The sequence below is a fragment of the Gavia stellata genome, chromosome 10, assembly GCF_030936135.1.
Source record: "Gavia stellata isolate bGavSte3 chromosome 10, bGavSte3.hap2, whole genome shotgun sequence".
Taxonomy (NCBI): domain Eukaryota; kingdom Metazoa; phylum Chordata; class Aves; order Gaviiformes; family Gaviidae; genus Gavia; species Gavia stellata.
Genome location: NC_082603.1, coordinates 30,624,857 through 30,646,449, shown reverse-complemented (window position 1 = coordinate 30,646,449; position 21,593 = coordinate 30,624,857). Strand labels below are relative to the sequence as shown.

At 54.5% G+C, this 21,593-nt stretch overlaps 1 protein-coding gene across 31 annotated transcripts in view; it reads left to right on the top strand.

Moving 5' to 3' along the window:
- Positions 1 to 21,593, top strand: part of SSBP3 (single stranded DNA binding protein 3) — a 53,553-nt gene that overhangs the window by 20,903 nt on the left and 11,057 nt on the right. For 24 of the 31 annotated variants that reach the window (XM_059821895.1, XM_059821910.1, XM_059821900.1 and 21 more), the window contains one exon: positions 15,138 to 15,227. The exons of the other annotated variants lie outside the window; for them this stretch is intronic. In XM_059821895.1, coding sequence (XP_059677878.1) covers positions 15,138 to 15,227 — 90 coding nt within the window. The remainder of the gene's footprint in view (positions 1 to 15,137; positions 15,228 to 21,593) is intronic. 31 annotated transcript variants of the gene reach the window in all.

Below are 21,593 nucleotides of genomic sequence, written 5' to 3'. Positions count from 1 at the left end.
ATATGGCCATTTTCCCTGTGTGCTTCCCACGGCGCTCCTAGCTCGTACTTGGAAAAACCCTGCAGTTGGCAGGAGCCGGCGGTGCTCCCGGCTTCTCCCTCTGGGGAGGCACCAAACATGCGTGGAGATGCTCTTTTGGGTGGCAGAGCAGCATCGGGGTTTTGCTCCCAGGACTTTCTGAGGTTTCTTCTGCTGGAAGAAGCGGCGGCGGAGGAAGCATCTCTTTTTCTCAGAGAAAACAGCAGAAAGACTGTTAAAGATTTGCGGCAACATCTGAGCTTTCCATACTCGGTGGCCCTGAGGTGGCTTGAGGACCTGCCTTGGAGAGGAGAAGTTACCCAGGCTGAGGGCCAGCGTCCCCACATGACGTCCCCACCGTGGTGGGGGCAGAGCTCCCATGGAGGCCATCGTACGGGCTCCTCTTCTCTTGCCCTTTACCCGGTCCAGCGTGGTGGGACTGCATCAGAGCACGGTGCCTTGTGGGACATGGTTTAGTGGGCATGGTGGTGTTGGTTGATGGTTGGACTTGATGATCTTGCAGGTCTTTTCCAACCTTAGTGATTCTGTGAATATTGATCTGCAAATTTAACTCCGCTTTGCCCGGTTGATATCGCCCAGGGTGATGTTGTGGAGCACGAGCACGCTGCAGGACCATGGCTTGCTTTGGGAGGGGAGTTTTGGGGGGACACCAAAAAACCTCGGTGCTGAAGAGCTTCTTTTAGTGCATTAGTTTAGATTTTGTGTGTTGATGGCTCTCTTAAAACAGCACGTGGTGGCGGAGGAACCAAACTTCCTTATTATTTCTGCTAGTTATGTCTCTAATGAGGTGAGACGTGCCATATGTTGTCCGTAGGGAGGGAGCGCCGCAGGTGGGGTAGGGGCCGGCCCGGTGGGTAGATGCTATGTGGAAGAGCCTCAAACAGCTCCTCCGACTCGGAGAGTGGAAATGCCAGCCGGTGCGGCCGTACCGTGGGTGTTGGTGCCCGCATCACACCACGGAGCCATCTGCCCGCTGGTGGCACCTTCTCGCTCTTCATCCGCTCTTGTCTTCTCCAGCTCCCGGCAGGTTTTTCCTACTGATCTCCTCCTTCCCTTCTCTTACCCCCAGCAGGTTTTTGCTCCAAAAGAGCGTGATTTTGGGGCTGGGTCCAGCCGTGCCGTGCTGTGCCTCCTCACAGGAGCAGCAGCTCTGGCCCCGGTCTGAGCAGCCCAGGCTGGCTGCTCAGAGCAGGAGCTTGAAACTAAACCGTATCACGGTAAAGAAATATTTATCGGCGAGTCCTGAACTTAATTTGAACAGGGCTCTGCTGTTCAAACAATTGTTGGAGCCATAAACCAGAAGCCCTTAATGATGGCTCATTATTTTCTGCAGTGAATCTATATGCAAGCTCATCAGCATGAGGTCTCCTCTGAAATGCACCAGTTGCATGTTCAGGCATCATCCAGCCTGAACGTCCCTAATAAAATAAGAGGCAGAAGCGTTGCCGCTGGCCTGGCTGCCTGACCAGGCAGGAGCCTGCCCGCCTGCGTTCCCTGAAAACCGGGGGCTCGGTGCAGGAGCCTGGATGCTCCCTGGGCAGGCGGCTGGTGACCTGAGGGCAGGCGAGAGAGCAAGACGGGAGCCGTTTGGGACGTGGACTTTAAACTCTCCAGCATTTCGGGTTTGTTGAAAAACCAGTTAGGTAAATATTTGTGAAGCAGTTGGGATCCTGCTGCGGGGTCGGGCAGAGCTGCTGCAGCCATGTGGGTTGGTCTCTGGCCTCCCGTGGACCTCGTCTTTCCACGGCGGGAGGCACGTCCATCCTCAACCCAGTCAAGGGGATGACGGAGGCAATGCAGGGCGCTTGGCATCATCGCGTGGGGCCTCGATTCCCTAGGGTTTGGGGTAAAAATGGGTGCCTAGAGGTCTGTCCCTTGGGACGTACCGGTGTGATGCTTCGGTGGGACGTATTTGAAGGACATGTCTCCTGGTGCGGCTGCGCTGTGCATCCCAGGGGTATCCCTTCTGTGCCACCTGGGACACTTTGGGGTTGGCGATGGCCTTACCTGCCAAACCTGGAGCTCCTGCCCCGTGCACCCCTGTGGGAGGGTGGCTGCTGGGGGGGGGGGGTCCCACTGGGGGGGGTCCCACTGGGGGGGGTCCCGCTGGGAACCCACAGCATGTGCTGGGGCAGATCGGACCTTGCAGCAACATGGCTTGCTAATGCCACTGGCAGGGCAGGGATGGCAGGGCAGGGATGGCAGGGCAGGGATGGCAGGGCAGGGATGGCGGCACGGCGCGGGGGGGGGAGAGCGGTCCAGGCTGCCTGTACACAGCAGCTGTCAGCACTGCTGCCTGCGCCCGCCCGGCCCCAGCCTCTTCCTCATGGCACAGATGGTTTTAACACTTTCCTGGGCCTTTTTTTCTATAATTAACTCTTGTTTGCAAGTGGGAAGACACTTCTTTCCTTTTGGCAGAACCATCGAACTCTCCTCAGCGGTGCGCTTTTTTAAAGCCATCGCGTATCTATCCCCCAACCGCAGTCTGTTGTTTTTACCAGGTTCTTTTATGGCTCTGGGCTGCCCCCCCCCCCCTTTTTTTTTTCCCCTTGCTCTTGCCTGGAGGTAAAAATCCACAGGGATTGCAGGCGGAGGAGGCCCAGCTCCGGGAGGGGAGTTAACAAATCCAGCCAAGGCGATACAAAAGCCAGTGCCGGGGAGGGGGGAAGATGGAGGGGGCCCTTCCCTGCACCAGGAGTCCTTGGAAACCCCCCCTGGCTTTGTGCAGCGTAGCGGGATGCTGTCCGCACAAAAGCTCCTCATCCCTGATGTCGCTTCCATGATGTCGCTTCCATGCCGCGGCCGGGAAGTGTTTTCCCAGGAGGCGCCGTCTCCTGCCGAAATACTGGTGGGTGCGGGGCGCAGCGGCGGTGGGTGCCCCGTCCCACCGGGACAGGAGGAGGGAGAAATCCCACAGACCACCGGAGCTTTGCCGGCACGGCACGGGGCTGCTGGCCGCTCGGGGGGCTGCGGGGTGCCCCAGGAGGGGTGGGCAGGGGAAGGGGTCATCATCCCGAGGATGCGGGGCTTCTCTCCGGCTTGTACTGAGGCTTAGAAAAACTCAGTGCCATGGGGCATCCTCTGCCTTTCGGGGAGCTCGGGGTCTGCCTGCAGCTCCCCGTGGGATTTGGGGGTGTTTTGTTCCCAGGGAGGCGAGGGGCAGCAGCCGTCAGAGCTGGGATGCTGTGGGTTGCTCAGTTTCGGGGACCGAGGCGGGTTCGCCACGGGGATGGGGCCACAACCTGGCACCCGTGGGCATGTCACCATCGGGGCCGTGCCACCAGCGCAGACCCGCCAGCGGTGTGTGCCTGGGCTTGCGTCCGGGTGTTGCGAGAGCAGCTCTGACTGCGAGGAGTGGAGGAGCTGCTCTTACCTATGGATATCAAATGGTGGATGGAAAAAAAGCAAAAGCCCCTCGGGAAGTTTTCATCAGCAGTTCACGGCCATGACCACCGTGCCCATCCCCTCCCTCCGCTCATCATCCCCGTCCATCCCTCGGACTCTGCCCACCCACTCTGTAACCAGGTTTTCCCCAGCGCTGCCAGTCTAAACAAGACCTTGCAGTGATGCTCAGTGCTCTCACATCGCTCCCTCCCCCCTCTGCTGTCTGAAAGCCTGGGGCTAATTTTTTCTTTTTTTTTTCTTGCTCTCAAGACTTTAAGTTTTCCTGCCTCACGTACTAGTTTATTGCTGGGTCAGGGGGCAGGAGTTTGCATGCTGGTTTTATAGGGTCCCTCCAGAGCCGGCTTCAAAAAAGCTCCCAGTTCATAAATGGGAGGGGGTTGTATTAACCACCTTATTTTGACGGGGAGAGATGCTCTTAGAAGTGAAATAATTAACATTTTGTAAGCTTTAAGGGTAAGATAGCTTGGAGTTTCATCTAAGCAAACTGCTTCGTGAGCATTCAAAAAAAGTGACTAACGTAAAAACCACATTTTTATCAGAAATCCTCCCCTAGCCCAATGTGCACCTTGTCAGGTTGCTCCTTGAGTTATACAACCCCGCAGGAACTTCTCTACAGGGAAGCCCTGCGGCTTGGCTGCGCCCGGACTGCCGTTGCCAGCGGCGCCGAAGCGATGCGGAGAGCTGGTGTTAAGGTAAATAAAACTTGGGGCCACTTTGGAGCGGTGTTTCCTATCCCAGGTAGGGGTAAGGGAGAGAAAGCAGGGCTGGAGGCAGGTGGTACGGTGAATTCCCTCCCATCCCATGGATACGCACCTCTTCTCCCTCTCCAGAAGATGCCATAATATTTGAAATGCTCTGGAAATTAAACTTTTCCCATTCACCCTCCTCCTCCTGAAAAATCCCAGACTACCAGGGAAGATCTGCGCCTCCTCCGAGCTAGCTTAGCCCCTGGCTTTTGCCGGGTGTGGAGAAAACCACCAGCTCTTGGGAAGAGTGCCGAATTACACGCTGGTTTACATCAGATTTACTCCTCCTGTCCTTTGCTCTAGCTGCTCTATTAATTTTCAAATGCCTCGAGCAATTACCGGACCTGGGAAACAGTATTTTTGGGGGCAGCACCCGCAAATAACTGCAATAAATAAACCCTGCTGTTAAAAAAGGGGGGGGAAACGGACACGGGGGCTGCGCTCACCTGGCTTTAAAGAGTATTTTTAGTGTGACTTTTCATCAGAAGCCGTGCATGCACAATCTGTTGGGGGGCTGCGGGGGGGCTCACACCCTTTCCCCACCCATACGCTGCTTTTGAGATCCAGAGCGCTGCTCCGAGGGGAATACGGAGTGCGGAAGCGTGGCAGTGGATGCTTCCTGGGGGCAGGTTTGGGATGCAAGGGCTCCATATGGCTGGAAGGGATTAGCCCGGTGGATTAGATGAGCAGAGAGGAGGGGAAAGTTGCTTCAATCACCCCCCCTCCCCAAAACCCCTCATCTCTGACCCCCGGCAGATGTGCAGGGATGATTTCTGGGGACGTTTAGCACCGCTGTGATTTTGGCTGTGCCCCTGGAGCCACGTCCCAGTCTCTGTGCTGCCGGGGGAGAGCGATGGCCACGGCCCAGGGTGGGATCCTGCACCAGCGGGTGATGAGGAAAGCTGGGATTTTCCTCCTGCCGCCACCTCGCACCCATGTGTTGCTTCTTCCCTTGAGCTTGACGCGTTTCAAACCTGAGCTGTTTGCTCAAGCTTTAAGCGCGGCCGGAGAGAGCGTCAGTGGTGCTCGGTGCTGCGCCGTGCTGCTTGGGCAAACCCGCTCCCCAGGGACCAGGGACGGGCGAGCCTGGGATGCGCTGCTCGGGAGGTCACCGTGGTGGGACCTAATCGGCAGCTGTCCGGGGCTCAGGGAGGGTCGGCACCGCTGCTGCGGGATGCAGGGCTGCAGGGTGCTCTGCAGCTCTATAGCTCCACAGCAAAACGTCGCGTGGATGCCAGGGTGCAGGATGCTCTGCAGCTCCGTACCCGGGCAACGCTTAGGTGTAAAGCGCTGCATGGAGGGCAGAATATTTTTACCATTTTTAAAACATCACCCTGGAAATGGTAGGAATCATGCTGAGGCGCGATGGTTTTTCTCCGTGCATGCTACTGAGTGCGTCACTCAGTCGCAAAACCCATCTTCCTTGGGATTGGGGTTTGCCAACAGCTTTCCTTGTGCCATCTCTGCAAAAGCTCGTGGAGGACCAGCTTGGCTCCTGGAGCACGGCCACAGCCTCGTAAAGGACTTTAAAGCCCATACTTGCTTCTTGGGATGCATCAAGGGTGCAGAAACCTGCTGGGTTCGTCATGGCAATGCTCCCAGGAGGATGGGTGCTACTTGTGTGATGGGGAGGACAAAAACCCATAGCCATCGTTTCTACCGAATACAGGAGTCCTCAAAATTGGCAGTAAGTCCATGTATCCCAGTTCATTTAGGGCTCTGACAGGCCGTCCTGGGTCTGGCCGCAGCGGTGCTGGCTGCTCCCGTGCAAAGTCCACCGCCTTCCTCCCCATCCGCCTCGCCAGGGTTTATACGAGGTGCCGGACTTTGTACCTGCGCAGCAAGTCACAGCCCTTTTTCAAGTCAGCTGCCACCTCCACCTCAATTTAAGCCATTTCCATCCCTCCACCAGTGTATTTAGTAGAAGATGCTGTGCAGAGAAGATGCTACGAAGCATCTTCAAACATCGGCAAAGCCACTTTTGTTAAAAATGATGATTTTTTCTTTTTGTTAACCTGCCGCATTGTTAGAGGAGGGGATTTGATTCTTTATTTTTTTATTATTATTACCTTTTTTAATTAATTTTTTTTTAAAGGCTCATCGTGGAAAAACTTTACTCTTCGCAGATCAGCAGGCGCATCCATCAGGGGCCGCTGCGAGCGGGGACGGATGCTCGGCCGCCTCCGTAGGTACACAAAACCCCTTTGAACGCCTGCGAAAGGTTACGGCGGCGCTTGAAAAGCGCCGCCGTAACCTTTCGCAGGCGTTCAAACGGGCTTTGTGTTATTACACGAAGATGGTGGCCGTCAGCATCTTGTCAGGGACGGGCAGATGGCGTTCACCTGCTCCGGACCAACTTCTTTCGCCCTTTGCCTTTGGTGTCGGGGAATAATACCGGGGCAGCTGCTAGCAGTAAAATAGGCTTAAGCAAATGGGATATTTTGGCATTCAAGTGCATGACAAGAATGGGAGTATTTGCATTAATTCCCTCTTCTCTTTCCCTGCGGCTGGAGATGATGGAGAAAATGGGGATGTTTTCCCGCGGGGCAGAGCCAGGTCCCGGTCTTCTCTGGGTGGACCCCGGGGGGGAAGCGCTGGATGCTGTGCCGGGGTGTTGGTGCTCCATCCCGCAGCATCCCGCTGCCTGAACAATGGAAATGGATGTTTTTCAGAGGAGGTCATGGTGTTTCCCGCTGCACCGCAAAGGCAGGCGCTGGGTGGGGGGTGTTACCCCCTTCCCTGGATCCAGATGAGTATTAGGTACCGGGCATCACTCTCATCATCCAAACTCACAGCTTATTTTGTATTATTTTTGGTTGCAAAGAGCAACCAATGAGATCGGCTGGCTGAAACACAACATGGCAAAAATAAAAAGAAAGAAAGAAAAATATATTTCTAATCTGAGCCCATCTTTAATGGGGAAATCGCTGCTGGGCGGTGGATGCCTTCGGGGCGTTTTGCGGTGCGCCGGCTAGCCGATGGGATTGGCAATATCCTCGTTAGTTGTTAGTAAATCCTTTGGACAAGTTAAAACTATGTGTTGTCAAATGCAGGTGGTGCAATGGCGTGGCGTTTTTCTAAAGCTGCGGATTATATAATTTTTTTTCAATTTTAAATTATATTACCGATTTAAATCTAGCTTTTCTTATAACCCCTTCCAAAATGCGCTCGGCGATTTCAGCCTGGAAGAAGGCAGAAGGCAGAGGAGCAGTGATTTGTACAGGTGCTGGGAAGCAGAAGTGGGACTGCCAACGCCAGCAGCCTCCCTTGCACCTCATCACCAAATTGTTACTATTTTTCTGAGAGGGAGGCAGTATTTTTCCTCAATCTGGGCTTTTCAAAGGCTGGTAAAGAAGAGGACTTGATTTCGGTCACGGTGCTCAAGGCAGGGATGGAAGGCGAGCTGGTGCACGTACCGACAAGCATCCAGCCACACAACCCCACGTAATTACAGCCCGACGGCAGCGGTGCGAAGCGAGGGGCATCACGGGGAGTAAACACCCATCTGCTTTAACCGTCACAACTTTGCAGAAAACTCCGTCAAATTACCTCTCCCGGCAGCTTTGCTTGCTGGGGCTATTTCCCTTTCGGTTTTAAAAGTAATAATAATTTTTAAACATCTGAAGTTAATCTGTGAGCTTTACATAAAGCTTGTGTAGGTACATCAGGAGCAAATTCAGGGGGAACCACGAAGTGTCCGGTGCAGGAAAAAATACAGGTCGTCGGTGCAAGGAGCTGCACGTCGGCGGTGGCCGGGCGGCCCTCGGTAGAGCCGAGCATCCCGTGCTGATAGATGAGCGGTAGATTAATAGTCCTAAGCAATCGCATTATCTAATGAAAATTTTATATAATTATTTTATATAACTTTTTTGGCAGGTGGACCCTGAAATGGATGGTATTGATTGCTGGAAAAGAGCCTGGCCTGTCTGTTGCTAGAATTATTAGAGGAGAATTGATAGTAATTAATACCTGTGTATTTACAGCATTTTCCAGGCTGCTAATTGCACGAGATCCATTTGAGCTGTTTGGCAGCGGGGAGGGTTCGTACACTGCTTTTAAGGTGGGGGCTGGACGTGGGTCTTGTCCCGGGAAAGATGCCAGCAGCTCTCCCGCTGCTGGCGCCCAGCTGGGACCCCGGCTTCACCTTGGCTTCAAGCTGGGGATGGGGGGGCTCAGGGATGCCCATGGCAAAGCATCCCTAAATACCAGGGATGGGGTGCACCCATGCACCCAGCCGTGAGGTGTGACGCACCGGAGCGCTCTCCTCTGCAAAGCCCTTCCTAAGTCGGGGGAAGCACCACCAGCAAGGCTGGCTTAACTTCCCAGAAGTTCCCCTTTGTAAACCTTTCCGTATAGACGCGCGTGCAAAACCGAGCCTAATTGCACTGAGTCTGTTTTACACCTCCCCTGCTTATCCCTTCCCTTCCCCCCCGCCCCTTAATTCGGTTGCTGTGAAATTTTTGCAGCCCTGCCAAGTTATTTCCTTGGGATATATTTAGAGAAAGCCAGCTCAGCAGAGAGCGCTGGGTGTTTGCGTAAGGATGTTTGTAAATGTTAGCAGGAACGCTGTCGGGCTGGCGGAGCAGATGTCCGCGAGATGCTACCAAGAGCCTTATTTACAAACTTGTAAATGACTGAAGGGGTTTCCTTCCCGGGGATAAGGGGGACGCCGACTTAAGAGATTAAAATCCTATTGTTTCGTGGCCGGAGCTGCTGTCTCAGATTATCCTTTACAAGGGGGAAGGCGGGGGGAAAGCCCCGTATTAGCTTGAAACACCGTTCAACTGTTTTGCCTTTTTTTTTTTGTTTTTAAAAGCTCAGGGAAAATACGGGGCTGGGGCATTGTTTCTTTTTAAAGGAGGGGGAAAAGTGGCCGAGCGTGGCTGTTCCTGGCCAGGACGTACGCTGGTGCTTTGGTTGGACTCGATGATCTTAAAGGTCTTTTCCAACCTAAGTGATGCTGTGATTTGTGTGCCGGGGCTTCCCGTGCCGGTCAGCTCACGGGTGATGTATTTAAAACAAGCACAAAAAGCTTGTGATATCCTAGAAGTATAATTAAGCTGAACTTGTATGCACAGCTTGGTGTCCCATGGGAGCGCGGTGACGGCATGGCGATACTGCTGCAAGCCCGTTTCATCTATTCTTTTAACGTCTTCTTGCCAATACACAAAGCTTCATCTCAGCCTCCTTTTACCTTCTTTTACACTAAAATAAACCAAAACCGGTTTGTTTTGTCTCCTGGAGCATCCAGCCAAGGGGCTTGCACCAGAGCAAGCGGGATGGTCTCCGGTGTACCCCGGGTGGGGCGCACAGGGTGCCCCAAAACCACCCTGAGCCCCCCCGAGAGGCTCTGCAAGCCCCGTGTTTTTGAAGCGGGTGCTGCAGTGGGTGCCCGCCGCCAGCACACGGGCCGGCGATGGTGCTCTGTCGGCTGCGGCCGGCTGGTGTTTTATTTGCATGTTGATGCAACGCAGATGCTGCCACCGACCCGCGGAGGGGACTGATGCAGGAGAGCATCTGAGGGCTCGGTCCGGAGGAAGCGGTTGGCGTGCCGTCCTCCCCGGTGTTAATCGTGTTACTGCGAGGTGTGGGAGGGTTCTATTATTAAATTTAAAACCTGGCTGTATAAGATGAAGGCAGCTTTAACGAGATGAAAAGGCTTAACTGGAGTCCAATTAAATTCCGTATTACCTGTTTACGCAGCCTGCTTAAGTGCTGACCCGCACGCTGATTTCTTCCTTAGGCGCCAAAGCCTGTGCTCTAGGCAAAAAAAGAAAATCAAAGACAATGGATAGATGCCAGGTCATCAACATGCCCCGAGCATCCCCGCACGCTTGTACCAGAGGCAGCTGCCCTCAAGTGCCTTGTGCTGCTACCGCTGTGGCTGCGAGGTGTGAGATGCAGCCAGAATCCTCCGGTCCGCTCTTCCGGAGAGGAGAGCAAGGGCAAAAACATCTTGAGCCAAAAAAGAGAATGTCCCGCCATCCTTAGTTTGGTTTTAGGTCTGTGCCATGAAGATATTTTTGCTCTCCCCATCTCACTGCCGGGCTAATGGAGGCTGGGGCTGGCGGAGCGGCTGGTGGTGCTTCCCACGAAGGGAGCATCCTCTCTGCTGCCTGCCAGCACCTTGCACCCCTGTTTGGAGGTTGCTTTTATTAAAAAAGAAGTGTTTGGTGAAAGCCAGCCGTGGGATGCTGGGGCGAGCTGCGCAGCTGCCTGGGCGACCTGAAGCTGCTTGCCCGGAGCGTGCGGTGGGGACACCGGCTCGCGTTTGATGGCAGAGTGAATACTGCCGACGGGAACCTGGTTTTCATAGTTAATAGAAACCGTCACTTGTGTTGGTGAAGCGTGGCAGGTTTGGGCGGGTGGCAAGCTGGGGCTCGGCTGATGCCCTGCCACCCCGCAGGGTATCCTCTTGCTGTAACGCTGGGAGCCTTGCGGGATGGGATGCATCGGGGTGCAGCGCCTTAGCCCACCTTCCAGATGCTCTTGGCTCAGGCTTGTCCAGCGATGGGGATGAGGAGGAGGAATCCCGACGCAGCATCCCGAGGGTCACCGTGCAGACAGCGCATCCAGAAAGCTCCCCAGCTTCCCAAACCTTCCCTTGTTGGGTGCCGCCTTTTATTACCAGGGGTACCCTGGGGCTGGGGGGCAGCGGCGTGCTGTTGCTGGCAGTGATTTCAGCCCACTGGCTCTGCACTGGCTGCTCTGGTTTCTAAACTCAGTCCCCGAAACCCTCTCGGCCTCGGTGGTGCCTCACAGCTCCCCTCGGGTCGAGTCTGCCGTGGGGCGGGGGGCAGGAAACCGCTCGCCGCACCCGCCCCGGGCTCTGCTCTCACCGAACCTTCACGCCGAGCAAAGACACAAACTCTGCATTAAAGAAAGTAAATAAATAAAAGCGTCGGTCCCCAGCTCCTCCCAGGGCTGTGGGACGAGCGGAGGTGAGTTGTGTTCCCAGCTTAGCAGCCTGGGAAAGCAAATTCGGGTGAGAGCGACGCACTCGCGGGGCAGCTCGGGGTGCTCCGGGGGCCGGGGAGCTGCTCGGTGCCGCCGTGCCGGTGCCGCTTTCCCGCCGCTCCTAAATGCAATTAATACAGCGGAATAACCTGGTTTCTTCCTAAGGATTAGGTTAAGAAAACAAGACGGTTTTAATAGCCTTTTTACATCCTACATAGATTTGAGCTGAAAAACCTAACCGGTTTGGCGACGCAGCCAAATGACACATCTTTTCTTTCCCCCCCCCCCCCCCCCCCGTGCTTTTCCCCCATAACCTGACGCCAGCGATCCTGTGCCAGTGGGCTCCTACCGATAATTCAAGTGCCCAGCTCCTGGCTGTGCTGTTTTGTCCGATTTCCATTGCCTCCTGACCTCCATCCTTCTTTATTTGCAAAGCTATACTCGCAGGCAGCGGTAATAAATCAATTAATGACTCTGATGAATCGTTTAATGGCTGACAAAATAACACTACAGTCAACAGCTTGGATCTCTACAGCAGTACCAGAAGACGCTGGTTGACTCAGGGTAGGGAGACGAAACAGAGACTGTTAGCTCAATTAGTGCAATTAGTGTGCGATTTAAAGGCTTAGACGGCATCTGCTGGTGTACCGAGCCGGTGTGTTAACTGAGAGCTTAGGTTTGGAAGCGAAACGCGGTGATCCAGATTGTCATCGCTCTGCTGGCTTCCACCAAAAAAGGGGGAAAACTCCAACAAACATGGGGGAAAAATATTATATACGTATGTGTGTTTGTGTATATGTCTATATACGCGTGCCCCAGGAGCTGCGTTTTGTTTCCAGCATGGAGCAAATTTACCATCTAATAAAAGGCAAACGAGCCGGCGTGCTGGCGGTGCCGGAGCTGTCCTTGCTCATCTCCTGCAGCGGTCCCCGGCGTGCTTTGGTGGAAGGAAATTTGGGGCGCCGCGTGCCAACGGGGACCTTCGTCTGGCTGGACGTGATTTCGGTTTAGGACCGGCTGGATGGGGTGGCACAGTGGGCTTCGTGCTCCTGCACCGTGCCGGCGCTGCCCGTCTCCTGCCTGCCCCTTTGGCACCTCTGCCTTGCCCGTGCCTGCACCGGTGGGGTTTGGAGGGGCTTAGATAGTCACCCGGTGAAAGGGGCTTGGCAGGCAAACTCCAGCCAAAATCCCCGGAGTCCCTAGAAAGAGTTTCTTCACCAAAACGGTGAGATTAAGCTGGGTGGGGGGAGCTGGGAGGGCAAAAATTCCTGGTTTTCTGGAAATCGGTGCTGGAAAGCCCTTGGGGTTTGGGTGCTCACCATTGGGGTTTGGGTGCTCACTCTTAGGATTTGGGAAATTGGTTCCCACTGTCTTTTTTTTCCCCTTTTTCTTCCTTTTCCGGTGCATCCCCAGGGTTTTGCAGAGCCGCTGCGGCCGCAGCTGCGCTCTCATCGCTTCTGCGGGGCTAAAGGTGCCTCCGTGTTTACCTTAGCGGCGGTGATGGGGAGTGGAATAAAAAAGAAATAAAATGTCACTTCGCAGCCTTGTAAATCATTCATCAAGGGCTGACCAATTTGGCTCCCATCCTACAATATGCTCAGGGCACTTGTGGGTTTTTAATTACCGAGTTCTGCCAAGCGCCACATGTGCAAGGAACTTTAAATCCCCGTTTACGCCGCGAAGGCATAGGTGAGGTTTCAGGGTGTTTAACGCGGAAAAATACTCTGCGGTTTTGTGGAAAAATGGGCATTTGCTTCAAGATTTTCTTTGGCTGCTTTGCCCTCCTCCCTCCACTCCCTGTTGCAGAGGGAAGGAGGAGGGCAGCGTACTTTCCCCCTCGATCCCCAAATACACGTCCATCCTCACTCCACGCCGCTTCGGGATCTGTTTCGCTTTGGGAGATTCCCCCAGCAAAGGATTATGGTGTGCTGGAAATCTCTTGAAACCATAAAATATCACCTTGGCAGCTTTATTGCAGCGCTCGCCGCCTTGGGAGAGAAGCGTTTTGCGTGATAGAGGGTTTAATAAAGGAAATTCCAAATGGGCTCGCTGCAGTTTGGGGCTCGGTCTTATATATTTTTGCATTAAGAACCGTCATCTGCTTTGCAGAGAAACTGCAATATGTTCATGGCCTTGGATTAAGATTTGGTTTTACTTTTATAGCTGACCCACTTGGGGGGATGGAGGGAGGGGGAGAACTGGATTCACTCCCTCTCCCATCTATTTTTGCTGCCGTCTGATGTATAAAAAGAGCCTGGAACGGGCAGGCTTATTTTTCCTGCCAGGACTTTTTTTTATTAACTGTAAAAACACTCAGATCTGGCCTTTGCTGTTCGTGTGGGGAAGGCTGCTCGGGATGCCTCGTTCCGGGGCGCGGGGGGAGCGCGGTGTGGGCTGTGCCCGGGGGCGCAGGACCCCGTAGCCGCAGGGGGACCCCAGTTATTTCGCAAAGGGGGTCTCTTTTTGGGGAATCAGCTTGCGCTGTCGTCTGCGGCGCTTGCAGCTCTGAGATGCTGGGGTGGGAAAAGCAGCCACTGGACTGGCGTGGTCCTGGCCTTCATCCGTATCCTGCACGCCGGCTCCTCGGAGCGGGGCACGAGGGATGGCCCCTGGGAAGGCACAGTGCAGCAGTTAGCCCGATGCGCTCCTGCTTCTGCAGGGCTTTCTGGTCCGGAATAGCGAGATTTCCAACCAGGCATTGGGGTCCCATCTTGGCAATCCTTACTCCTTAGAAATAATCCTTAATTTTCCGGGCTGCCCAAGTCCTGGCACCCTGGCTTCCCCCCTCTGCACGCGTCTTGCAGTTGTCACTGCGTCGGATGCAGTCAGAGCCGGGGCTGGCTCGGCTGCTGTCGGGAGGGGGGGTTTGGTGGGGTTGGGGTGCTCCAGGCTTTGGGGTAAAACCAAGCCTGAGCAGGCTCACGTGTACCCCATCTGCTCATGGGATTTCCTTGGTGGAAAATTTTTCCACCGTTTTTTTTTCGTGGTAGACGATTTTCCTCGGCCCTGCCACATGGTGTTAGGTGGGTAAGTCCATCGCAAAAATTCACGGAGAGAGCAGTTCAGTGGTCCAAACCCAGTTAGTATCACTGAAGCTGCCTTGTAACTGCCCTGGGAATGGGGGTTCCTTTGGTGATGGGTAAACGAGAGCGCACGTCAACGGCACAGGTATCGCTCCTAACCCAGCAGGGATGTGTGTCAGCGGGGGTCTTTGGGGAAAGATCTTTTTCTTACCATTTTCCTTCTGGGTAGGAGCCCTCCCATCACGTCGCTGCTTTTCCAGGGCGGTTTGGTGCACGCCACCCTTCCCTCAGCACTGCCAGCGCTGCTCCTTGCACCAGAAAAACGTCTTTTATCCATCAGTGTCCATCACAGAGTGGAAGTAAATACGAATAGAGATGCTGAGCGGCAGCGAGCGGCGTGTCCGGGTACCCCATGTCCGCCCCCGTCCCTCCTTTTTGGGGCTGGAGCCACTTGGGTGGCTCATCCTGGGGAGGCACGAGGCGGAGCGCGACCCCACAGATCGGGTGTGATGAATTTGGAAATTCGTAATAAAACCTTGGCGTGCTGGTGAGGTCGGGGGGGCATCTTTTTCGGAGGACAGAACTGAACCGGCGAGCATGCGGGGGGAGGTGGGGTAAGGGAAGCATTTAAAAAGCCTTAAAACAGCTTCTGCCTGAAGTGACGTGTTGGATGAGGCTCCTCGGTGGATTAACGAGACTAAATGCCTGGGTAAATGAATAAGTAAGCCCCAGAATTATCCCTGGTTTTTGTGCAGCCATCTTCTCCGTGGGTGAATTGCAGAGGCCGGTGCCCCTCCGGCTCCGAGCGTCCTCCGCTCGTTCACCCGTGGGGGGAAGATGCTCGGGGCACGGGGAGCGATGCTCGGGGCTCTGGAGGCAACAGGCTCATTGACTCATTTTTTAAATGTGTTTTTTTCTTAACTCCGATTCAAACCCACTGTGTTTGTCCTGGTTTTGTTCCCCACAGAGCGCAGCTGCTGCCCCGAGTCCCGTGCTTGGAAACATTCCCCCGAACGATGGGATGCCCGGGGGCCCCATCCCGCCCGGTTTCTTCCAGGTAGGCTGCCGCTCCTCCCGACGCTCGCCTCCACACCGCGCACGTGTTCGCTTACGCTCTGGGTGTCAGCGCTGTCGTGCCTGTGGTTTTTTTTCCAAGGGGATGCTAGGGAAGCAGCATGCTTGCGTAGCTGACCTGTCTAGGAATAACTCCTGTTCTGCTGTTCTTCCACGTTTGCTTTCTATTTTTTGTGGCCTTAAAGCGAATTTCTTTCTTCCTCGAAGAGGTTACTGTGTATTTACAACCGATGGTTTTTTCCAAAGCTGCTTGGTTTGTGTTTGGGTTGAGATTGTATTTGTTCTCCGGTCCTAACAGACGTGCATAATTGAAAACATTCTGGATTTTGATTCCTGAAACTTTTCCTCCCCCTCTGGTTAACCGCTTGATTTTTTCCAAATGCAATCACTGAAAGCATTAACAAATGCTGGCTGCGGCTGCAGGCAGGAGCGGGCTCCAGCCAACTCCCCGAATGCTGTGGAGGCACCTTGTAAGCAAATACCTTGCAAAGTCCCCAAAGTCTCCTCGCTCCTTCCTTCTCCCACCCCTAGCTCCGACCGAGGAGGGGGAAACGTATGTTTGGAGTGACGCTGATGGAAAGGATCTCGACAAGCACACAGAAAAGGAGTTTTCAGAACTTGAACCGTGGGGGCTTTTTTGAGTTTCTCTGGAATATCTTTGCACGGCGTGAGCCGCAGCGGTTTGCAGCGGCATAAGCTCTCGGTGCATTAAAATCTTCCTTCTTGAGGAAGAAACACTTGCTCGTGTAACAAATGGGATAAGAGTTGAAAGGAATATTTGTTTTGGCAAGCAGTTTTTTTTTTTTTTTTTATCTGGGCTTGTGATTTGTACACGGGAGAACTTCTCGGGCAGTAGACAGGCGGACTCGATAAGGCGCTTGTGATTTATTGTGGCGATATCTGAGCCTGATATCGCCGTCTGCGTGTGTATGAGAAGGGGGAAGGAGGGTCCTGTCCTTGTTTTTTTAGAGAGATCCCATTTCCTGAACATGCTTCTGACAAAGTAAGAATATCCGATATTGATCGGGAACCCTAAAACAGGCGAATCTTGTAGCAGCACTCGGCGGCACGGGGTGAAGCCAACAGCAGAGATGCTATCTCACAGGTCATAGCTGCTGCCAGCAATTCCAGTGCCAAGCTGCTGCTTCCAACAAACGTGTCTCCAAAAGTCCTGATGATGACTGTCCTTTCGGGCTTCTTTTTCACACAGAGCTGCGAGGGCTGCAAAACTGGCACGAAGTTAGGGCAAGGCTTCAAGAGTATGGGTTGGCTTTCCCCGAGAGGGGAAGGTGAGGAAGAGGAATCACGTCTTCCCAGACGTGCTGTGCATGCTCCCGTCTCGACTCTTCCCGTTGACAGCCTCCAAGCTCTCCCCCCTGCTTTCCTTTCTGCCCTCCTGTAGCATTTTTGCGCTGAGGGTCCAATTCAGGAGCAAACGACCCATCCCAGCTCCCAAACTCTCGCGCGGCCGGACCAGGAGCCGCTGGGGAAGGGGGGCTCCAAGCAGCCCTGCTTTCTTAGGACCTTTGGAGGGGGGGGTTGTCCTGAAAACCCAGTAGGGGTAATGGCACCCGTGCAGGTGTCATGCACAGGGTTGCTGCCTGTCCCCAGCGCTGCCGGAGGGAAGAGAGGACGGATGCGATGCACATGGCTCACATGTGACATCTCAAGAGCCTGCCTTTCCTGAAAGCCCTCCAACATCTGGTTTCTCCTCCCAGCCCTGGGGATGGAGAGGAGGAGGGGAGAAGAAAAATCCCACCTTTTAACACAGTCTGAACATCCCCTCCCCTGAAAGCCCGTCTGATTTATTGCCGGTGCTGGAGCTCATTCCAGCTTCAGGAGGTGCTGGAGACCAGCTCTTGCAGAGGTGGGCTGGCGGCTGGGTGGCGAGCTGGTCGCAGCTTGGAGGTAATTTCTTATGTCTGTAGGAAATTAAAGTGCTGAGCTTAAGAGGACAAAACCAAAAAGGCCACAGGAGATGCAAAGGACTTCTCCCTGACCCTTGGTGTGCCAGCTGTGGGAGTGGGTGAGGTTCCTGGTGGTACCACCCAGCCAGTGCCTTCCCTGTGCCAGGAGACCGGAGGATGGAGAGGGCTCGGGGGTTTCAGCATCTCGCTCTTCTGCACCATACTGCAGGCACCAGGGACCTGCAGGGATATCCCTGAGGATAGCAGGCATGGGTTTTTGAAAGGTTTTAGAGGGCCTGATCCTATCCTGGCGTGGTGGGGCATCACGCCAGGAGCTGAGAAGGGAGTCGCCAGCAAAGCTCAGGTTGCAGAAACGCCATGCTGCCGCCCTGGGGGTGCCTGACCCGCCCCCCAGCCCTGCGCATTCAGATGTGTGCCGCTGTTTGGCAAAGTGAAAAAACGATACGGACCATTCCTGGGAGCTAGTGGCCCAAAAACCCACGGGGGCGAGCGTGGAGAAGTGTCGCGCCGGGAAGGGGAGAAGAGAGGAAGAGCTCAGGCTGCAGCGCCTGTCCACAGCTGCCCTCTTACAGGGAGAGTCCCTTCCTCGTGCTGGGGCTCCGCAGTGACCTTCGGGCTGGGGGCCAAGGCAAATGCAGCCTGCAGAGTCTCCCAAAACCTTCCCAAAATGATGGGAAAGGAGAGGCCCTGGGCGCCCTTGGGTTGCCGGGGCGTTGCGTGGTGCCAGCCGGCAGCACGGCATCGGGCTGCGCTCCGGACAAAAGGTGGCCCGGTTGACTGCCAGCGTGGGTAGATGCTTTCATTTAAATCTCTCTCTTTGTCCCTTTGAGATGAGCAAACAAACCCTCTGCTCATCCTCCGAAAGGTCATCGGAGGCGTTCCTGCTTTTGTTTTGAAAGCTGGATTGATGCCGGGGTGCAGCTCCCTCAAAGGAGGGGCAAGGGGGTGCCAGGGAAATGTGGAAAGGAAAATTAAAAATTGAAAGCAATTAATACCACACCTTCCTACCACTAAATAAACAGGGGGGGATGCAGTCTGAGCCCCCTGCCACGGCCATGCCTCCTCTCCCCCGTGCAAACTCCCCGCGCCGCCCCGTACCCCGCACGCTGATGAAATGGAAAGTTGACCATAAATCAATGTCGGTGGCTGCGTTAGCTATGCATCAGCGGCTCGGCGCCGAGATGCACCAAAACAAAGCGCCGGCTGCTCTGTGTTCCCACACTGCCCCCTAATGCAGAGAGACCTCGGGAGCCGGGGAGGACGGGGGGCTCCGGAGCCTGGGGGGCTCCCCCCTACATCCCCTGCCCTCCCCGCCTCTTCTCCCCGCAACCTGGGGCACAGCTCTTTGGGTGAGGTTTCCCACGGGACTGAGGATGGTAAAGCCAGTGGTAATAGGACAGTGTCCATGTTGTCCTGCTCCCTCCTTGGATGCCACCATTTTCCCCCTGCTCGGCTTTCCTGACGTCTCGGTGGGATTTGCCACCGCTCCGCAGGTGCCACCAGCTATGGTAAGCCAGCTCCAGCGAGGTGGCACGAGAGCCACAAAACCAGGCTGTCCTTCCCAAAATCCTGGGGCAGAGCTCGGTGCCTGCCTTGCACCAGGCAGGGTTTGAAGGAAGGTGGCTTACGAGCTGGAGGAAAGGAAAAACAAGCATCGGAGAAAGTTTTTTTTTTCTGGAAGTTTAGTAGGATGCCCGAGGCTTTTGTACCGAGCGTCTGGAGCATATGGTGGGATTTGCAGTCAACTTTCTCTCGGGTGCTCCAGCCAGATGGAGGTGACTGTTCTTGGCTCCGGCTGACACGGGTTTGTTTCCTGAAGAGCTTGTGTTTAACATATTCCTTAAAACCAGGCTTCTGCAGTTGGGAGCCCCAGCTGCAGGCGAGGCAGAGCTTCTGCCCACGGCTGCCTTCCGCCGTCTGCAGGGGAACTTGGCCTGCCTTGCCTTGCCTTGCCTTGCCTTGCCTTGCCTTGCCCTGCCTTGCCTTGCCCTGCCTTGCCCTGCCTTGCCTTGCCTTGCCTTGCCTTGCCTTGCCCTGCCTTGTCTTGCCTTGCCTTGCCTTGCCTTGCCTTGCCCTCTCTTGGGAAGGTGCGGTTGGGTCTTCACCCAGCACCACGCACTGGAAGGCGACTGTGGTCCTCCTCTCGAGGGCACATGGAGCATCTCTCCTATAGGCTCCTTCAGGGATATCTTATTTTTTTGTTGACGACTTGCAAAACTTCCCTCTCCTTCGGTAGGAATGAAGCTCCTATCCAATAAACCCAGGCACGTCTTTAATTAATCTCCATCTAATTTATTTTAGTATTTTCTGATGTCTAAACCAGTAGGCAGGGGCAGGTATTTTAAAACACAAGATGCCTTCCTATGCTAACTCTAAACTGTCGGTGTCTCGTGGCAGCGATGCTTTGCCTTCTCGTACCATCCTGTATTGTTCTGCCACCCCCAGAGGTGCTTGAAAATGTTTTTAAATAGAAAAACTCCCCCATTAGCTGAAAGTATGTAGCCTATAAACCATGATCCATTTGTGGTGAATTACGCTGGAAACATAAATTGACACACGCAGAGCTATGATCGCTTGTGCCATTTTCCATCTTTAATATTTTACAAGAAGTTTGAGGAGTCGAGCTCGTGAAAGATGGAGTGGAAATAACCTGATCGCCTGGAAACTCCCCTTAGAAAGCAGCAGCAGCAGCAAACTTTGGTCGTCTGACAGGCCAGGTTGGGCTTTTAAAGTCCTCGTAGTGTAGAGGGGAGAAAAAAATGAAGCAGAGAGGAGGCTGGGGCACCGAGAGCTGTCGGAAACCGTTTCCTCTAATGCCATTTTAGCTGTTTGGGGTTGGTTGTTGGGTGTTTTTTTGAGGCAGCTACAGGAAGGTGAAGAGTAACCCCCTGTGAAAGGCATCCAGTTTGGAAAAAAAAATAGCAAAAAAAAAAAAAAAAGAAAGAAAAAAAAAGAGAACTTGAGAGATGATGGGGTTTCTGTGGTTGGGGAGAGTGCTGGTCTTGAGATGAGAGTGAATTAACTGCAGAGCAGGTCCGGCACAGCGTGTCGGATGGAGCTCTGCTGCGGGGATGCAGCGCTTGGGCATTTGGGATCTGGAGGGAGGTGGTGGGGAGGAAGGAGGACGATGCGTGCGTTCAGCCTCCTCTTGTAACAGCACTAGTTAATAACTGCTAAATACACATTTTTTAAGAAAAAAGGGTTGTTCTGTTGGTTGGAACCCACGTGTAATCTCTGCAAAACACTTGTCTCAACCGCCGTGATCCATCGGGATCATCTGCCGCTTCTTCTGCAGCGAGGGAAACCCGTGCGAAAAAGCAACCGATCCGGCCGGCGTTCCCGGCCGAAGGCAGGTCCCAGCCCTGAAACATCTGCAAATATTTATGGAGATAATAATATCCAGAGGGTCTGCGTTTCTGACGGAGCAGAGCAGCCATGCCGTGGGGGCGCGGGAGGGGGCCGCGGCGGTTGCAGCCCGGAGCGAGTGTTTCGGATGCTGCTGCTCATTGCTGTTTTGAAAAAGCAAGAAAAGGAGAGAAAAAAAAGAAAAAAAGCCCCTTTCGGCTCCTCTCTGCCTGCCAAGACGTTTGCAGGAGCTGGGCGTCTGCAGTCACGTTATCCAGAAGTCTCTGCTGGGAGCAGTACCACTTGGGATAATGCAATGGCAAGGATGCAGCGGCACCGGAGCCTGGAGCATTCCGGGGAGCAGCCTTGGGGCGGTGGGGCAGGACCACGCTCCGGAGGATGCACTCAGAGCACAAACAACTGATGTTCTCTGGATCTGATTGCCGGGGGGGATTTTTCTCTGCTGAAAATGCTGCCCTGTCTTATAGACGCTTTTTTTACAATAACCAAACGCTGCTTGCGCTGAGGCTCTAAATGCAGACCCAAAGCATCACCTCCGGGCCCAGACGCGATGCGTGTAGGTGGCCGTGTCCCCCGTGCATTCGGTACCTGGTAACCCCACACCCTCACATGCCGGGGCGTACGAGAGAGAGGACGTCAGAGGTTTGATCAGGGGTTTAATAACGTCAGGGAGGGGTCCGCATGCCTGTCCGGTCAGTACCTGGATAACCAGACCTCCTCCTCGCAGCGCAGCAAGGCAGGCGTCGTGGAGGACCTGTTGACTCTTGCGTTGATGGGACTTGAGGGTTGGCCACTGCGAGTCCTGGGTTTGCCCTTCCGCTTGGTTTCATCACCCCTTCACCTCTGCCAGTCTTCCCTACCCCAAATCCTGCAGCTGTGGTGTGTAGGAAGGGCTTTGGTGGTGGCCAGACCTCATTGGGGGGTGCTGTCCCCCGTGAACCCGGGCGGGGAGGTGGCTGCTGCCCTGGTGCGGTTTGCATTCGGACAGAGTGAGTTAGCCACCTCAGAAGCAAAAGCCAGTCAAGTTTCATGTGTGGAGAGGACTTCTAGAGGAG